Source organism: Aythya ferina, assembly GCF_964211825.1.
Source record: "Aythya ferina genome assembly, contig: HAP1_SCAFFOLD_72, whole genome shotgun sequence".
In the NCBI taxonomy this organism is placed as follows: Eukaryota; Metazoa; Chordata; class Aves; order Anseriformes; family Anatidae; genus Aythya; species Aythya ferina.
This window is the reverse complement of record NW_028181438.1, coordinates 467,051-484,826: the sequence shown is the minus strand read 5'-3', so window position 1 is coordinate 484,826 and position 17,776 is coordinate 467,051. Positions and strand designations below refer to the sequence as shown.

The window sequence follows — 17,776 nt, the reverse complement described above, 5'->3', positions numbered from 1 at the left end:
GCAAGCGCTTTCTCAGTGCCCCCTTCCCCAGAGAAGGATCCCAGCTGCTTGGCTTCCCTGCCCTCTGCTGCCAGGCTCCCGCAGCTGCTATCCCAGCAGCGCAGCAGCCAGCTGACAATGTGCTCGCCTGGAGGACAGCTGCAATCTTGTCCCATGGCTCGCAGCTCGCCCAGGGATGGGGATCACCTGCTTCCTGATGCTTTTCTCTCTGCTCTCCTTTCCAACAGCCTCCTGTGCCCTGGGATGGCCCTACCTTGGGGTAGGCTGCCTCGCCTTCCTCTTGCTCCTTCCCCTTCTTGGGAGGACTTTCTGCCCTTCCGAAACGAGATGACTTCTGCATGCATTCCTTCCCCTTGTGTGTATTGGTGCCTGAGACAGCAACGGGGTCGTCCCTGGAGCCAGCTGTAGGGCCTGTGCCAGGCTTGGAGGGGCTGCAGGGAACATGCCAGGGGCTGGAGTGGCTGGATGTGAAGTACTATCAGTAAAGAATTTCTTCCTAACATATATTAGAAATCTAACTTTTCAGTGTAAAGCTATTAGTCCATGTCCTGTCACTCCAGGCCCTGATAAAGACCCCCTCCCCAGCTTTCCTATAGGTTGCCTTTAAGTACAGGAAGGCTCTCGGCCTGGCACACAGTAAAAGTGATGGCAGATCCTTCACAATATTATTTGAATTTCACGTAAATAGAACAGACTATCAACTTACTTAGGAGAAGTAATACAATTTCAGAACTATTCAAAACCAAAGGCATTCCAAACTAAGTTTAAGTTCAGAGGAAATCCAAAGAAAAAAACTAATTTTGAAACTAATAATCAGAGACCATAATCTTCTTCAAATGATAGATTTTCCTCCTGTACTGGGTAATTTTGATCTGTCTTTAATGATCATCCAGACATGGCTTTGACACCGAGTATCTTGCTTTGCCTCTGCATTAAGTCTTCTTCTCATGTGAGGTAAATGTCCTGCTCTTATGGGATGGGCCTAGGAGACACACGCGCTGTGTCTCATGATGCTTGGATATCATCTTAATTCTGGGTGAAGATGAAAGGTCTCACTGCTTCCTGAACAGGGAAGTGGATGTCTGCAGTTAAGAACCCTCTGTCTAATCTAGAAACATGAAGGAAGGAGTTTGCTGGATTGCAAGTGACAGTGAAGAAAGCCACAGGTGACATATCAGACTGATTAAAATGTTATTTAGCTCAGGGCATGGCTAATGAAGTGGAGCTGGAATAGTTTGACGACTGTAATTACGCTCACTATCACTGTTACTTGTTTATAGGATGGTAATGCCTAAAGGTCCCACTGGAGCCTGAAACAAGGTTGTGCTGGGTGCTGCACGTGCATATCTCAGTAGCGCTTTGATAGCTAGTGATACAAACAGACAAAACAGAGATTGAAAGGAGAAACGGGGGGACAGAGATAAGAAGATCTTCCTGCAGGTCATTTAGGGTATGAGCCAGGAGTTCAGTGCATCCAGCTCTCTAGTGCTCTGCTGGCCCAGTGAGATGAATGGAAAACATTGCAGCCTTGGAAAAATAGTGCTTCTTCTAATTCTTTGGCCAGTTTTGATGATTTAGGACTGCTCTATTTATTTATTTATTGATTTTACTTTCCCCATTTGTGCTGGAGAAGGTGAACTTTTTAAATACCTATTCTGAATTCAAATATCATTTTCATTGTTATGTTTCTGTTTTGTTGGCACTATTCATAATGACTTCTACCCTTCAGTGGAAGCAAAAGCTTATCATACCATAAAACTGATAAAACAAAACATAAAACAAAACCAGGCTTAAAACGAAATTTTTGAGGCTTACAAATGCAAACTTTGAAATCTAAGGAAATGAATCATTGAGTCTGACTAAGCATCTCTGGGACTGGAGTGCAGAGAAGGCAGAGTTAAAATTCAAAATTCCGATGGGAAAAAAGCAATGAGAAAAGGTACATTTCAGAGGTTAAAAACTGCAAAAATAAAGTACGAATGACCCAAAACCTAGGTGAAACTTAATTTCACATAGGAAATTAAACAATAATAGTAAATGATACTTAAGCCACAGAACCCAGGGGGAACAAAGAGAACAAATTAGGACAGTTGCATACTCGAGGCAAAAATAGATCAAAAGTTAATGATGTCTCAAATGCTGCAAATCTTATTTCCTGCATCTAACAGCAACAACAATGTGATATTAAGGGCAGTGACAGGATTCCCATTGCAAATGAGGGTAGGGCACTAGGCACAACATCATCTGAGGTGAAATAAAAATCTACAGTGATTCAAGTGAAAAATGACAAGCTGATATCTACCTAGCCTATTAACAGCATTGGCACACAGAACAACAAGTCAAGTAGGAAAAATACATCACAACTGTGCAAATCAGGGATAGAGGGATAGTCCCCAGAATGGGAGAGTAACAAATATACTTCTGTCCAGGAGAATGTAAAGAGTGATCCAGACAAGTGCAGGCCTGTTAGTTTGACATCAACGCTGGGCAAAGTTTTGTAGCAAGAAGAGATAAGACTAGGGAAGTAGCGGGTAATGTGGAATTTACAAGATAATTTATTAAAGCTAATTTGTTTCCAGAGAATTTAGTAGCTTGCCTTTGTAGGACCAGTGTTCCCCTACACAGGGGATGAACTACATCTATTTCACTTTCTGTGAGCTTCTGATACCTTATCTATGGATTTGGGCTTTGGGGCTGCAAGTGAATCAAGGGAGTTTGCAATTGTTCACACTGTTCGAAGAGGGAATTACCGGCAAAGGAGAGGTTACCTGTAGTGATTCTCAGAGACAGTTCTGAAACTGCAGCTGCTAAGGAGGCAAAGACTCATGGAGAAATGTAGGCTGGAAGGGAGCTCTGAAAAACCAACCTCCTATTCAGAGCAGAGATGACTTCAAATTTAGGTATGTTCAGTACGGATATGGTGGCCGAAGACTAAAAATTACATATGAGCTTTGAGATTTCCAGGTGACGTAAAGTTGGGAAGTACTACCGAGCCTGACAGAAGGATATCCCTTGTGATTGAAATGGTTCAGGTGAAGTGACATTTGATAATACAAAGTAGAGCCATGCTTAGAGATTCTCAACAAAGGGTGTTTTTTTTTTTTTTTTTTTGTCATGTTTGCTATATGGCAGTCAGGAGTTTAAAACAAACAATAAAACAACAAAACCCCATGTTCATGCACTGTTAACAGAAGAACTGAAAAAGTTAAGTGGTTATATGGTATGTATGGCTATTCTTTTTTTTTTTTTTTTTTTTTCTCCAGTATAAATACACCTGACAGGGCAGCCCTGCCACACATATAAGACATGAGGCAAAATTCTGCCACTTGTATTCACATTGAACTTAGGAGGAAGTGTTCAGAAGACAGAAGGAACAAGTTGCCTATTGTGTGGAAGGGAATTAAAGGACATCATTCTGCTCAGCCAGATGCCAGTTGAGAGAAAAATATGATGTCTCTGTGAAAATGCATTTCTTGAGTAAATATCAAGGAGAATTAGGAAATGTGTAAGTTGGGAGATACATCTGAAATGATGATTGCAGTTGGCTTATGAGGAACTTTGGACAGGAAATTGGTAGAAACTTCCCATTTTAAGAATAAAGTGCACCATAGATATGAAGTCAGCATTCACCTAAAGAGTAGAGGCCAACTCAAAGCCCCCACAACAAAGCAGTGGACAAACCAGAACACTAACATGTTGTGGTCTAGAGTCACACAGATATACGTAAGTTTACTATACCAAAACATCTGAGGGGTTCCTTTGAGAGGCGGAGGGCTTGTGCCCCATTTCCATTTCCACTCTCAGTGTCCCCTGCCTCAGAGAAGGATCCCAGCTGCTTGGCTTCCCTGGCCTCTGATGCCAGGCTACCAGAGCAGGTATCCCAGCATCGCAGCAAACAGGTGACAATTTGAGTGCCACAGCAGTCCTCATTGCGAGCTGGACGCTCAGGGCACTTGCGGCCACCCACCTTTGTGAGCTCCAAGGCTGACAGTGACTCTCTGCTGAGCTGCCACGGCTCTCGGGTGTCCCGGTGACAGAGCTTTCGGCGCTAAGCTGACTGCCAGGAGAAAAGGCTGCCGTGAAATGGCTGCTCCACAATGCCAGGAGCAAGGTCTGCTGGGCTGGGGGTTCGCAGGGGAGCTCGGCCTTGGGCCTGGCAACTGCGCCTGGAAGCCAGGGACGGCCTTGGTGTGCAGCTGGACACCTGGGCCTGAGAAAGCAAGGTCTCTTTCCAGACACTTGGCACCATCGTCACCCAGTGGCTGTCTGAGGGGGACGAGAGAAATGCACAGCATCTCTTGCTTTCCTGAAAAAGGGATGGATTTGGACCCCAAAGCGAGCTCCTTTCTCTCGGAAGCATCACGTCCTCCTGTCTTTCTTGTATTTGGCTATGACTTTAGGAATCCCTGCAATCCCTGCAGCTGTGTCCCCTGCCAGCTTCTTGTGTGCCCCAAGCATCCTCGCTTGCAGGGCAGTAGAAGATGCAGAAAAGGCCTTGCCTTAGTGGAAGCACTGCCCTGCAGGAGCTCCAACAACCCTCTCAGCAGCACGCTGTAGCCCCCAAATGCCCCCGAAAGGGCACATTTCAGCTACTGGGAAGGAAATGAGTTCGCTCAAGGTGAGCTACCCGCTCAAGGCCCAGGTGTCTGTGAGGCAGTGTTGGCAAGGAGTCCTGTTGTGTGAGTCCGTTCTTTGTGGGTGCTCCGTCCCCACAAGGCTTGCTTTTCAAGGCCCAGGAGAGTCTTGTGGGCACTGGCCTGGGGTCCCAGGCTGAGCCAGCTGCTGGCTGGCAATCAGGGAGGCTCGCTCGGTGTCTTGGCTTGGGTTTGCGTGGCCAGGCTGTGGGAGCGGGGGGCTGCAGGGGTGTCCTCTGTGAGGAGAATGCAGCAGCTGCCCCATGGGAGCTCAGAGCCGCTTCCAGGAGGCTCCTTCCAGGAGGGACCCACCCGCTGCTGCCCAGAACGCAGAGCAAAAGGATGATGTTTGCGCCTGGGGGAGAGCCCATCTAAGAAAGGGAACAAAAGCTGCTGCCCAGCAGCGTCTGGCTCAGGGAGGAGTGAGAAAGCTCTGTGCAGCCCCCAGGGTCCGTGCAGCAGGAGGCAGGAGGTGCTCCAGGCTCACAGCAGCAGCTCCCCTGCGGCCTGTGCAGGGAGAGGCCCCTCGTGGAGCAGGCTGTCCCCCTGCAGCCCATGGGTCCCCCGTGGAGCAGATCTCCACGCTGCAGCCCCCCTGTGGCTGGAGAAGCCCCCGGTGGAGCAGGTGGCTGTGGCCTGGAGGAGGCCGCGGCCTGTGGAGAGCCCCCGCAGGCCCCGGGCTGGACTGGAACAGGCTGTGCTGAGCCTGCTTTGCCCGTGACGCTCCTTGTGGAGTGATCTCCCTGTCCTTTTGGCAGCCCTTGAGCCCTTGCCAGCCTCTTTTCTCCCCTTGGCATTGGAGGAGGGGCAGGGAGAGAGCGCTTGTGCTGGAGCTCAGCTGCCCAGCTGAGGAAAACCACCAAGGCTCTGTCTTGCCGCTGCTGCAGCACGCTGGTAGCAGCCAGCACCATCTGTTCTTCGAGCCTCAGCAAGCCCACAGCATCTTCCCAGAAGGGATCCCTTTCCTTCACGCCTCCAGAGGCTGAGGGCTTGTGCCCCGTTTGCAAGCGCTTTCTCAGTGCCCCCTTCCCCAGAGAAGGATCCCAGCTGCTTGGCTTCCCTGCCCTCTGCTGCCAGGCTCCCGCAGCTGCTGTCCCAGCAGCGCAGCAGCCAGCTGACAATGTGCTCGCCTGGAGGACAGCTGCAATCTTGTCCCATGGCTCGCAGCTCGCCCAGGGATGGGGATCACCTGCTTCCTGATGCTTTTCTCTCTGCTCTCCTTTCCAACAGCCTCCTGTGCCCTGGGATGGCCCTACCTTGGGGTAGGCTGCCTCGCCTTCCTCTTGCTCCTTCCTCTTCTTGGGAGGACTTTCTGCCCTTCCGAAACGAGATGACTTCTGCATGCATTCCTTCCCCATTCCTTCCCCTTGTGTGTATTGGTGCCTGAGACAGCAACGGGGTCGTCCCTGGAGCCAGCTGTAGGGCCTGTGCCAGGCTTGGAGGGGCTGCAGGGAACATGCCAGGGGCTGGAGGGGCTGCAGGGACCATGCCAGGGGCTCGAGGGGCTGCAGGGTGTGTGACAAGGCTTTGAGGGGCCTTAGGTCCTGCCGCAGTGGTTGAAGTCGATGCAGGGAACATCAGAGTTGTTGGAGGGGCTGCAGGTAAAATGCCAGGGCTTGCAGCAGCTGCAGGCTGCGTCACAGCTTTGCATCAGGTCAAGACGCATTTTCCTAGAACCATACATTTCCTCCTGAAGGGGCTGAAGAGCATGGAATGGTCTTCAAAATGCACAGAGCAGACCCCAGCAAATGTAGAGCTGCTGCTAGCAAGTAGGTAACTTTATTGTTCCTGTTGTTAATTTTGTTTCACAACAACAGATGCAAATATGTATCTTGAATGAGGGCAAAGGTGACCTTGGATCTGAAGCACACAGGCGTTCGCTAGTGTCCCCCCATCCGGAGTGAATCTAGAATGACTCGGAAGGAAAAATAAAGTCCAAACCAGTGCGTTGTGATAAAGAGAGTTTAATAGGGTAGAAAAGGAATAAAAACCAACAAAATAATAAATAATGATACTTACAGTTTATAAGATATTAATATATAAAAATATTTAATACTATTAAATACTTATAATTTTATAATAATAAAACAATGCCATACCGTACAACACAGTCAATAAGGTGGATTTAATTAAATAAATAAGAAAACCAATAAATTAAATGAAAATTAAAAAATTTAAATTTAATACAAATAAAACCCATTTTTCCCATTCCAATGAATTGCTATCCCCATCATCACTTCCCATCCCACTGATCATTTGCTATCCCAAAGACCTCCCAGTTCTTATCCCCTTGGCATGCCAGTGCAAGAAGAGCTGCAGGCAGAGGCCTTGCTGAGTGACCACCTAAGGAGAGGAATTTAATCCAGAAGGCAGGAAAGAAGAGCAATGCCCCGAAAGAAGAAGCAAGTCTTGTCTCTCAGCCCTTTGGTGTCCCAAGCAGCAGTTGCCATGGCCAAGCTTTCCCAGCCCAGCTGCTGCCAGCATCTCCCCAGCTTGCCATTGCCACCTTCCTGGGTGAGGCGCGCGCGCATTTGCCATTGGCGCTGTTGCCATCCCTGTGAGTGGCAAGCCCATCCCCTAGCTCCAGCACGAGAGAGGGGAGAGGGCAAGCGAGAGGGGCAAGGGCTGAGGAGCGTGGCTGAAGCTGGAGCACGTGCCTGCAGAGGTCTCTGTGCCTGCCTGGGTGCTGCGGGGGCCGTCGAGGAGAAGCCCGAGGTCGGTCACGGGTAGCTGGAGCCTGGCACTGTCGGCGGGGCGCTGGGCATGCTGCTGGGGCTGCTGGAGGTGGGCTGCGGCTGCACACAGGCCAGCTGGCACGCTGGCCCCAGCGCCTTGGCCCTGGCCCCCAGCGGCTGCAAAGTCTCGCTGGGGGTCTTTGTCCCCGGCTGCTGGCGCTGCAGCGTCCTGGCCCCGCTGGCCTGGGGACAGAGCCTGTCCTGGGGCCGCACGGCACGGGGCTCCCCACTCGGAGTCTCCGGCAGCAGCCGCGCTCTGCGGGGAGGTGGCGCCGCTGCTCCTTGCCCCCCTGCAGCCCCCGGGCTTCGCGCTCTCTTGCTGGGTGCCGTGGTGCTGTTGATCGCCAGCTGCTGCGCGCTGCTGCCTGCTTCCCTGCTGCTGCCAGCCACCGTGCTGCTGCCAGCCGTCTTCCCCTGGCACGGTCTCTTGCGGCCTTGGCCAGCCTGGCCCAGCAGCGTCTTCCTCTCCTTGCCGGGGGGGTTCTCTGTCGTCGGCCTCCTGTGCTGGCAGCTCTGCGCTGTCCCGGGGGTGCTGCTGGGCGCAGGGCGCTTGGCCCCCCGCTTGGTGCTGGTGGACGCAGGGGCAGGCGGGGGACTCTTGAGGGGACCCAGGGGGCGTTTGGGCAGGGGTCTCCTATGGTCACTGCGGCCCTTGGGGTTGGGGCGTTTCTTGGGGGAACTCAGGGGGGATTTGGGCTGGGGTCTACGAAGGGCACTGCGGCCCTTGGGGTTGGGGCGTTTCTTGGGGGAACTCGGGGGGGATTTGGGCTGGGGTCTACTAAGGGCACTGCGGCCCTTGGGGTTGGGGCGTTTCTTGGGAGAACTCGGGGGGGATTTGGGCTGGGGTCTACTAAGGGCACTGGGGACCTTGGGGTTGGGGCGGGTCTTGAGGGAACGCTGGGGGGGTTGGGGCAGGGGTCTACTAAGGGCACTGAGGAGCTGGGTGTCAGGGAGGCTCCTGGGGGGACTCAGGGGTGGACTGGGTAGGGGGCTCCTAAGCGCACTGGGCAGGGGACTGGCTGCAGGGCTGAGCGGGGGGCTCACTGCTGGCACGACGGGGGACTGCAGCGACAGCCCACCCTCAAGCTTCTCGGGGCGCAGCCCAGGGGTTGAGGGGACCTCACCGAGGGCTCCTGTGGCTTCCAGTCCCTGCGTGCTCGGCTCCTCGATGTCCTCGCAGAGGTCGGGCAGCTGCGAGAGGAAGCGGCTGAGGGCAGGACTGCTGGGCAAATCGGGGAAGGCGTCCTGGGGCTCCACGGCATCGAGCCAGCTGAGCAGCTCCTCCATGCCGGGGATGGGGATGTCCAGGTCGGCCAGGAGCTCGTCCTGCATGTGCTGCAGCTGCTGGCTGTCCCCTGCCAGCTCTGGAAAGGCCTCGGCAAAGGCATCAGGGCCCAGCTCGGGCAGCTGCGGGGGCTCCTCAGGCACCTGCGGGGCTGTCGCCGCTGAGGACGAAGCAAGAAAATCCCCCAAGACAGGCGATGTCAGCTTTCCCATGGCCCCTGGGTGTGGGGCGCCCAGCGGCCGGCTGTGCCAGCCCCAAACTCACCGTCAGGCGTCGCCGTCTGGGTGCTGGCGGTCCTTGGAGCCTGGGCAGGCTTGGGGGCAGTGGGGCCAGGCAGCGGGGGCCCCTGGTCCTCGCTGAGCCCCACGGCGTGCAAGCAGGGCTCCGGCAGCTGCCCCCGGCTGCTGCTCAGGGTGCGGGGCGTGGGGAGCGCCTGCCCCCGCAGCGGAGGCCCCGGGACGAGGGGTGGCGGGGGGTTGCGCTGGGCGGGGGCCTGCAACAGGCAGGTGCCTGCGGGGTGCAGGAGCTCCCCATGGAGCACGGCCCTGGGCCCCAGCCCCAGCGCATGGTGGGGTACCAGTGTCCCCGTCACCATGGGCTGTCCCCACTGATGGACACAGGGGGCACAGGGAGGAGCGGTGTGGGGGAGCTGCCCCCCGGCGGGGAGCTGCACCAGCTGCAGCTGGTGCCCCATGGTTGGGAGCTGCACCAGCTGCAGGTTTTGCCCCACAGCGGGGAGCTGCACCAGCTGCAGCTGGTGCCCCACGGCGGGGAGCTGCCCCACAGCAGGGAGCTGCCCCCCGGCGGGGAGCTGCCCAAGCTGCAGGTGGTGCCCCTGGGCTGGGAGGTGCCCCCCAGGTGGCAGCTGCACCCCGGCGGGGAGCTGCAGCACCTGCCCCTGGACCCCCGGCACCACGTGCCAGACGGTGGCCTGGGGCAGCGCGGAGGGGAGGGTGGGTACCTGCGGGGGCTGCAAGGGCAGCGCCGTCGCTCCGGGGAGGGAGGGCAGCAGCCAGGCAGCCACCGTTGGCGGCACGGCTGGGACGACGAAGGGGGAGTTTTGCGTCTGCGCAAGCCGCGGAAGCCGTCTGGGGAAACCCTCTGTGGGAAAAAGGCCGCTGGGCTGAGCTCTGGGGCGCTGGGCTCGCCAGCAGGGCCGCAGCCCCGGGAGGAGCGGGAGCCGGCTGCTGGACCTGCCATGGTGGCTGGAGAGTGGGGCGGTTGCTTGGGGAACCCGGGCAACGGGGGTTCCGTCCCAACGGCTCACCAGCCCCTCGCCGACATCTTGGGGAGGACTGCAGGCTTTGGACCCAAGCAGGCTGCCCAGCGCAAGACTTGGCCATGTTCATTAGAACATTACTAGCCTCTAAGCCTCATGGCATCACCTTCCATCTTGACTGCTAAACCTCCTTGCTCCCTACTATCTTCTTTGCCAAGATACAGCTGTCCGTCCACATTTACTTTTCCTACTTGGCTGGACTGAATTTAAGAAGGGAGCTTGCAACTCTTCCTCTTGTTTGCCACTTCATCATCAAACCAAATGAAAATAGAGCTTAGGGAAATGGTTTAGTGGGGACTGTTAGCGTTAGGTCAGAGGTTGGACTCGATGACCTTGAGGTCTCCTCCAACCTAGAAAATTCTGTGATTCTGTGAAAACCATTTGCCTTTAACCTCTTTATTTCAGGCCTTCTTTCCTAGTGGCCATTCAAAACTGGGAAAAAAATAGTCTACCAAGTGGGGTTTTTTTTTGATTTGATAATAAATCTGCAGACTGTTAAGTCATCAAGCACTTCAAGACTGTTTGAAATAATCTCGAGATTAATATAAAAGGAATTCCTCACACACGCTGCGGCCGCTTACCTTTAGTATAGTCGTTGGATGCGATGGAGCAGTATTTCTTGCTTTCGCCTGCACTGGAAGTCTTCCCTTCCTTGTAAGGTTGTTTACTGCTCTCACTTCTGCATTACTGACATGAAGAGCCATCTGGAGGATGGCATTCTTCCTTCTTCTCCCGCGTTATCTTCTGGAAACGAGGATCCAAGTGTTCCAAGGAGCCTTTTGCTTTCCTGGTGTTTCTCCTTTTTCTTCTTTTTCTTCTCCTTTTTCTTCTTTTTCTTACGCTTGCGATTGGCATTGTCAAAGCGGAGCGCACAGAAACACAAATCATGAAGTCTGAAAGAAACATGCAAGTTAAAAAGGGAAAAAAAGATGTGGCACTTGTTGCCTATATGAAACTTGATTTATTTTACCACAGGTGATGATTTGCAGCATGTCAGCTATTTTGTGGTGCTTTGTGCACACGCAACTTACTTTAGATGCAGCAAACTTAAGCCGTCAGATTGAAGGACCATAGGTCCTGGTTTGTACACAGATCATTAACAACGGCTAGCTCTGGAATATGTGCAAGCAGAAAAAATCTTTTAACCTAATCTGGAATGGTGTACGGATGTGATTCGAACTATGTGGTCCAAAGCTAGTGCTCTGACACAATTCAGCAAGAGCTTTCCTGTCTTCACTGATCAACCTAACAACATGATCCCCAGCCAGCTGGTGCTATCTAAAGAACTTAGAAACTACCAGAAAAAAAAAAAAAAAAAAAAAAAAAAAAAAGGAAGACATGAGAAGCACCCAGAAAAGAATTAGGATAAAAAATGCGGAGTATGCTGGAATCCTTGCTTACTTGGAATCCTTCTCTCCATCTTTATCCTTAGACTTCTGTTTCTTCCAGAACTTGTGATATTTTTGCATTTTTTTCACCACCTAAAAGCTCCTTTTCTATCTTTCTGTCTTTCCTTTCTATTTCACTTTCACTACCTTCTGCACGGGTATATTTTCTTTTTCTGTTTCCTTCTGTTTCATTTTTCTGGAGACAGTTCTCCAAATGAGCTGACACAGGTGGAAGCGCATGTCTTTCACGAGAATGTCTTCTGGAATGTTGCTGAGGTACCGAGCAACGATGCAAGTCTGCTCGGGGTGTGCTAAAGCGACGTACATCTTCCTCTCTCAAGAGGGAACCGTGAGGCCATCCGCTTTTGTAATGATAATGCTTATGTGACCTGCTGTAGTAAGTTGCAGTCCATCTGTCAAAGGCTGAATCGCCGTGAGAGAACTTTCTCTCTCTACTGTCTCCTGTCGCATGAGGTGAATAGTAATCCTTGTAATAGCCACATCTTTCCCATCTCCGTGCTTCGTCTCGATAGTATCTTTCTCTGCTCCAACTTCTTTCCCCTTTGGATCGGTAGTACCTATTGCTACCTTGTTCTGATCTTCCTCCGCTGCCAGATCTGTACTTTGAATATTTGACTGCTCTTCTGCCATTCTCAGGGCTGTTTCTTTCACGAGGGAAAGATCTGTACCTGCTTCCCTCCCAGTACTCCTGCTTGTGACTCTTTTGCTCAACAAATTCCACGCTCTGAGAACACCTCCTCTTGCTGGAAGGACCTGCTTTTTGACTCTCCTTCTCTTCACTAGGAGCATGTTCCCTCTTGCTTCGGTAATGCTCTTTCTCAGTGGTTTTAGTCTTGTCCTTTGTATCTTGGCGTCTATCTGCAATAGCTAAGGAAGAAAGATTGTTAGAGCTACATTCAGTGTCAGACTTGAGAGAGGAAGTTTGCCGCAATTTCTCACCAGGCTCACAAGACTCTTTGCCGGACAAAACGGTTTCTTTTGAAATGAGGTCACGTTCTTTTGATCTTCTTGCTTTCTCCTTGTCTCCACGGTCATCACATTGGTACTGGGCGAGGTATTCATCGTTCCCAGGAGATTTCGGAGGTTCCGCAACACTGCATAAAATAAAAACCCATTTCTCACTTCTGCTGAAGGACGTGAATATTAAGAGTAAAACCTTCCAAAGGCAAACAAACAAACAAAAACCTCCGGACTACAGGAACCCTCGCAAAGATATGCCATTTAGAAACCTCTCCTGTGATTAGGACACCTTCTTCAGCTCCCAGAGAAAGTGCTTTTTCCCCTCTTGCTTCTGAAGCCATTGCACTAAAAAAGCAAACGCATCTGTCTCCTTCCACCTGCTGCTCTGAGAAAAAAGGCATAGGGGCGAGCGGGGAACAGCCAGTGTTTCTCCAGACAGTGGAGAAAAATGGAAAAACATTCTATAAAGGAACACAAGTTCTCCTTGAGGCACCAACCTGCATCAGAGTGATATGCTCAGTGCTGATCATTAGTTCTGTTCGTGACACTGGACACACAGTATGGAATTGTACTAATTTAAATCCTTCCATTAAATACTATTAGTAGACAGATAAAACTGTAACGAACTTCCATAAAGTCTTGTCTTAATCAGACTGTGCTCATTTTACCTCATTTCCTCTGACAAGCTGTTCAGCTGGCTGGCTCTGAAGGACTCCGTGATGACTTCTCGATTGACTGAAGGCATAGCTCCAGGCATCTGCAATTAAAACGCACAAGTCAGCAGACAAAAAAATACTATTTGTAGTAGTACTGAGGACTAGTCTTGTCAGAATTTCTCCATTAAATGGTAAGCAAGACCGCTGTGAGTTGTATGCATTATCTACACTTCAAAGATAACCCCAACTCACCCCCCAAAATCTACTTTAGGAAACTTAGGAATTTTTATCTCAGCTGAGCTTAAGTTGACAAGTTCTAATGTAAGCTCAGGTCTGCAAATTCTAAGGGGATAATACCACAAAGTCTTATGATCACGTGTGTGCTGTGTTTTCTCAGTATTTCACCTGAATTAGGAACACAATAAACACTCCCGAATACATCGTAGGTGAGAAATTCTCGATGGAGCAAATCTATGTTTCAAGCAATCCATTTGTTTTAGAAAAGAACATCTCAGAAGGTTTAACAGGTTCTACTCGGCAAGTGGAATCATCAAGTTTCAGTCCGTTTTCTTTAGATTCATTAACTAACCTAATAGCACCATTTAGTGAATCTGTTTTTGGCAGCTCATGCTGGGATCTTCCTTTGTCAGCATTCTGACAGGAAGAATTGGAATGCTGCAATGTACGGACTACCTTTCACACCAAAATTCCATTAGAGGACATTGCATTGCATTTCAAATTCCTTTGAAATAAGCCCTTTGACTCCTCCTCAGATTTTCCTGAAGATTCTGCACCATAAGGGACTGTGTTATCAGAGCTGAGTTTAGGATTTTCATTCACTGTTGGCTCCACAAAAATTTCATCAGAAACTTTTTTGTTTGTTTGCATTTGCTTCATTTGCATTACCAAATTTGCAATTGTGGATGAAGGAACAGCCTGGTAGAGATCTTCATCCTCCACAGCACTGCTAAGAAAGTCAGGCTGTGACACAGTCTGACGAGCAGGCAATTTATTGTGAATACTGATGGTGATCTTCTGTTTTCTTGACGTATCAGTAATTGAAGGCCTGGTAATTGCCTGGTTTTGAACACAGGCCATTGGTGGTGCTGAAGATGGCCTTTTTAGGGTGACACCAGTGGTCTTTGCGTCCTCTTTTATGGATCCATTTCCATTTAAACGGCTTGAATTCTGTATTTAAAAAGAAGAAATTGCAAGATGGATTAACGCAAACACTGCATGTAACATTTTGAAACACAAAACTCTCCTACTGAGTGTTTCTACAAATGGTCTTAACACCTAAAAAGAAAAACACACTGCCCGTTAAGGATAAATGCAAGTCCAATAAGCGTATTCAATTCCTGCTTTTGGTTTACTGCAGATTGGTATCAAATTAACATCATCTTTGAAAAACAGCCAAGCAACTTAACATTACCTGCTGCTATTCCCAAATATATTTATTTTCCCCTTTAAACATACCCTGAAAAGCCTGAAGTAATCGTTCTGGTGCTCAGGAATAAGACATTTAGTTTTCCCTGTCTTAGCTAAAGTGACGAGGATAGGAAAAACAAGTCCTCTTTTAAATGATTTGAGGATTAGTACACTCTGCTTAAATAGTCAAAGAGCGTAGCTCTCTGTGCTTTAGAAAGCTGTCTTGGAGGTATAAAGTAATGGAGTCGCATGGCTGCACAATTTAGCAGTAACCACTGTTTGAATGACTCTGGCTGTAGCATGAGGGCTGTGAAGAAAGCTGCAGCGTGGGAAGGAAAACAAAACTAAGATGCCGAAAACCAAACAAAAAACCCCACACCAAACCCCAAACCCACTAGCAGTTTGGTGCCGTTATCTGCCCTCCCGCTTCCCTGAATTACCTTAATCATATGAGGAAGAAGTCGTGGTCCCAGAAATCCAGCCTGCTTACTATTAGCCCCCTGCTGACCAGGAGGGAATGAACAGGGATAAGATGGTGCTGGCAAGTAAAACGCACGTTCTCCAAGTGTCAAATCATAGCGCCTTCAGAAAAGAGCAGTGATCGTAGTTTAGTTTTTCTTTCAGCCTACTCTTGGATTAAATCCCATCCTATCATTTTAGAGGAACAGCTCATACGATATGGAAGCCTTCTCTACAGAAGGCTTCGCCATGACTACAGACTGAAAAGTAGAGAACAGTCTTCCTACTAAGACTATCACTTGCACAGCAATAATTCATTCTTACACCACAGATGGCCTTCATTTCTCTCCTTCTCTAAATTAGCCAGCTACAGATAACACATAGATAGCAATTTACATGAGTGCTGCAGTTTAAGGCCGAGCAACAAAAGATAATAAACGACACAGAGAATTTCAGGTTAGACAGAACTGAATTAGACAAATAATAATCTTCTCCCGGGATAGCAAGAAAAACACTTGCAAAACAGAAAAATATCAATAACAGGAAAGTAAATCTCTTCTGAACACATTTTAAGATTTGTTATTACCTGATATAAAAAAGTATGTAAGCTTGCTGACCAAGAACTCTTTTAATGTCAGTATGCACTACTTTAGCATCATTCATCTGATACCAAAGTCCATTACCAGCCTGCAAATAAAGACAACGATTTCTTTAGGTGAATTGCACGTTTTCCAATTGAAATCACGGATAGGAACAAAATACACACATGTCAAATAAAAATATAATGAAATCTTTTTCCCTAGAAACAGTAGCTGCTAGTCATGCTTTAATTGGTTTGCCAGCACAACCTTTACCCTGTTAGAAATGCTGTTGACTTCTACCTTTACATAGCATATATAGTGTCCTGAGTGACAGCTGACACCGTGATGTACCAGCACCGCGTATAAGGCATAGAGCAGTGGTTCTCCCATTGACTGCGACATGTAGGCTCTCAGGTCCAAATACTCCGGATATTTCACCTCCTAAAGAGACATCAAGAAGATAGAAAAATTATCCCAGAGTACTTCGTGGACTAGCCAGAGAAAAACACTTCCAAAAAACACAGACTAGAATTGATTTCTAGAATATATTTCTCGAATATATTTCTTGATTCACTACAAATAAGTCTTCCCATAAACAACGGTTAAGACTAGAAGTTGCAGAGAACTGTTTCCTGATGAATCAGCCTTCTCAGAGGAAAGCATATGCTTCTTGTCAAGCGGGAACTTTATTGATATTAAGAGAAAGAATAAGCCATAGTCGTTAGTCTACAATTATTGTCTGAAAATATTAACAACTTTCAGCTTTGGGGGATGTCCCATTACACAATGATATAGTTGCATTACAGTGGTAAATATACCTTGTTGATCTTTCCACCTGTGAAATCTGCAAATCTTTTCAGTGATATTGTGAGAACCTTGGAAGAACGGTGTATGGTAAATCTCTTGGACGCAGGAACCATCTTTTTACACCTTAAAACCAAGCAGAGATAAGTGTTTGAAGGCATCTTCTTTTTTCGCCCCCAAAACAAACTCCTTTTAATGTCTCACGCATGCCTATGCTATTTGAATGATATTTACTTGCATAATAGGTTGGTCTTTTTTCTTTTCATAAACCCATGCACTGCGTGTCAGGTTTGTTAATACAGAGAAGAAGGTCAATTTTCCCAACAACTCAGAGCATAGCGGGAACAGGAATCTCTCACAAAAGGGTATGACCAGGTTGGATGGCAAGGTACCATTTCTTGGTCTACAAAAGTGGCTATTTGAACTCCAATCCTGGATACATTCTTTCAGCTTTCAAGGGAAATACAAATACTGAAAGCGGAACGAGAGAGCCTTGGTCCCCAGGGCTAGAAATTGCAAATAATCTCCAACATAGGTCGACTATCAACATCAAAAATACAACAGAAGCACATGGTCATTCTACAGGAGAGAGACATTTAACAGTAGGAAGTCTTCATGTACTGAGCTTGTCTGGAAAGACACTGAACCCATCTGCCATCCTTTGAAACAAAATAGTTCAGTTTGACACATTGCCCGCTCCAAGGTAGGACCTACGGTGTAAGCAGTGAAAATTAGCCACTAGCCCAGAGAACAACGGAAACTGGGCAGTTTACATCAAGAAAAGTACTGTCGAGAGCTAATAAATAGAAAGAACAAAAGTAGCTCTTTTTGAATTCTGATGGCAAAATACAAGCCAGAGAATTGCAAACCCATAGGGAATGCTTATGAACAAGACTTCCCCCCTCCAAGGAAACAAAAATCCAAGTCTTTTATAAACTTCCACAAAACTTGTAAGTAGATCCAAAGTTTAGAGGTAGTCCAACAGAGTCATGCAACATAGAAAACTGACATCTAGGATTAAGACCTAATTCGTCAAAATCTTACTCGCTACATTTATAGCAATTCTCTCCATCCAGCTCTTCAGGTTTCACAAAGAGTTCCAGAGCTCTGCTAACAGACGAAACCGCCTAGAGCAGCGAGAAAGAAGAGCGTAAAGTCACCGTAATTCAAAATTCCAGAGACATACTAGTAGTTTATAAGAGAATCTTACTAACATACTCAAGCGATCTACTAGGAGCACTGTGAAGAAGGAGGCAGAAAGAGCATGCTCAGCATTGACCTCACCTGGAAGGCATTTGACTTTGGAACAAATACTTTCCCAGTTGCCTAGACAGCATCTACAGTGTGCTTTGTCATCAATACTGGGGACAAATTCATCAGTCTAACAATTAGATGTATATTGAGGTAGAACAACAAAGAAGTAGGACAGCATTATAATTTTTGCAGAAAGAGAATTCTTTCCCCTTAAACCCAATGCAAATGTGGAGACTATTTACATGGGTTCCACGGAAGGACAAAGTCCAATCCACTTCCTTAGCACCACCAA

General features: G+C 48.7%; 1 protein-coding gene across 1 annotated transcript in view; it reads right to left on the bottom strand.

Moving 5' to 3' along the window:
• Positions 1-3,709: 3,709 nt before the first annotated feature.
• The window catches only part of LOC311428404 (uncharacterized protein), a gene marked incomplete at both ends in the record, with an annotated part of 51,359 nt that continues 37,292 nt past the window's right edge, over positions 3,710-17,776 (bottom strand). The window contains 3 exons of the mRNA XM_084539873.1: positions 3,710-3,732; positions 8,548-8,814; positions 8,919-9,261. Of these exons, the coding sequence (XP_084395999.1) occupies positions 3,710-3,732; positions 8,548-8,814; positions 8,919-9,261 (633 nt within the window). The remainder of the gene's footprint in view (positions 3,733-8,547; positions 8,815-8,918; positions 9,262-17,776) is intronic.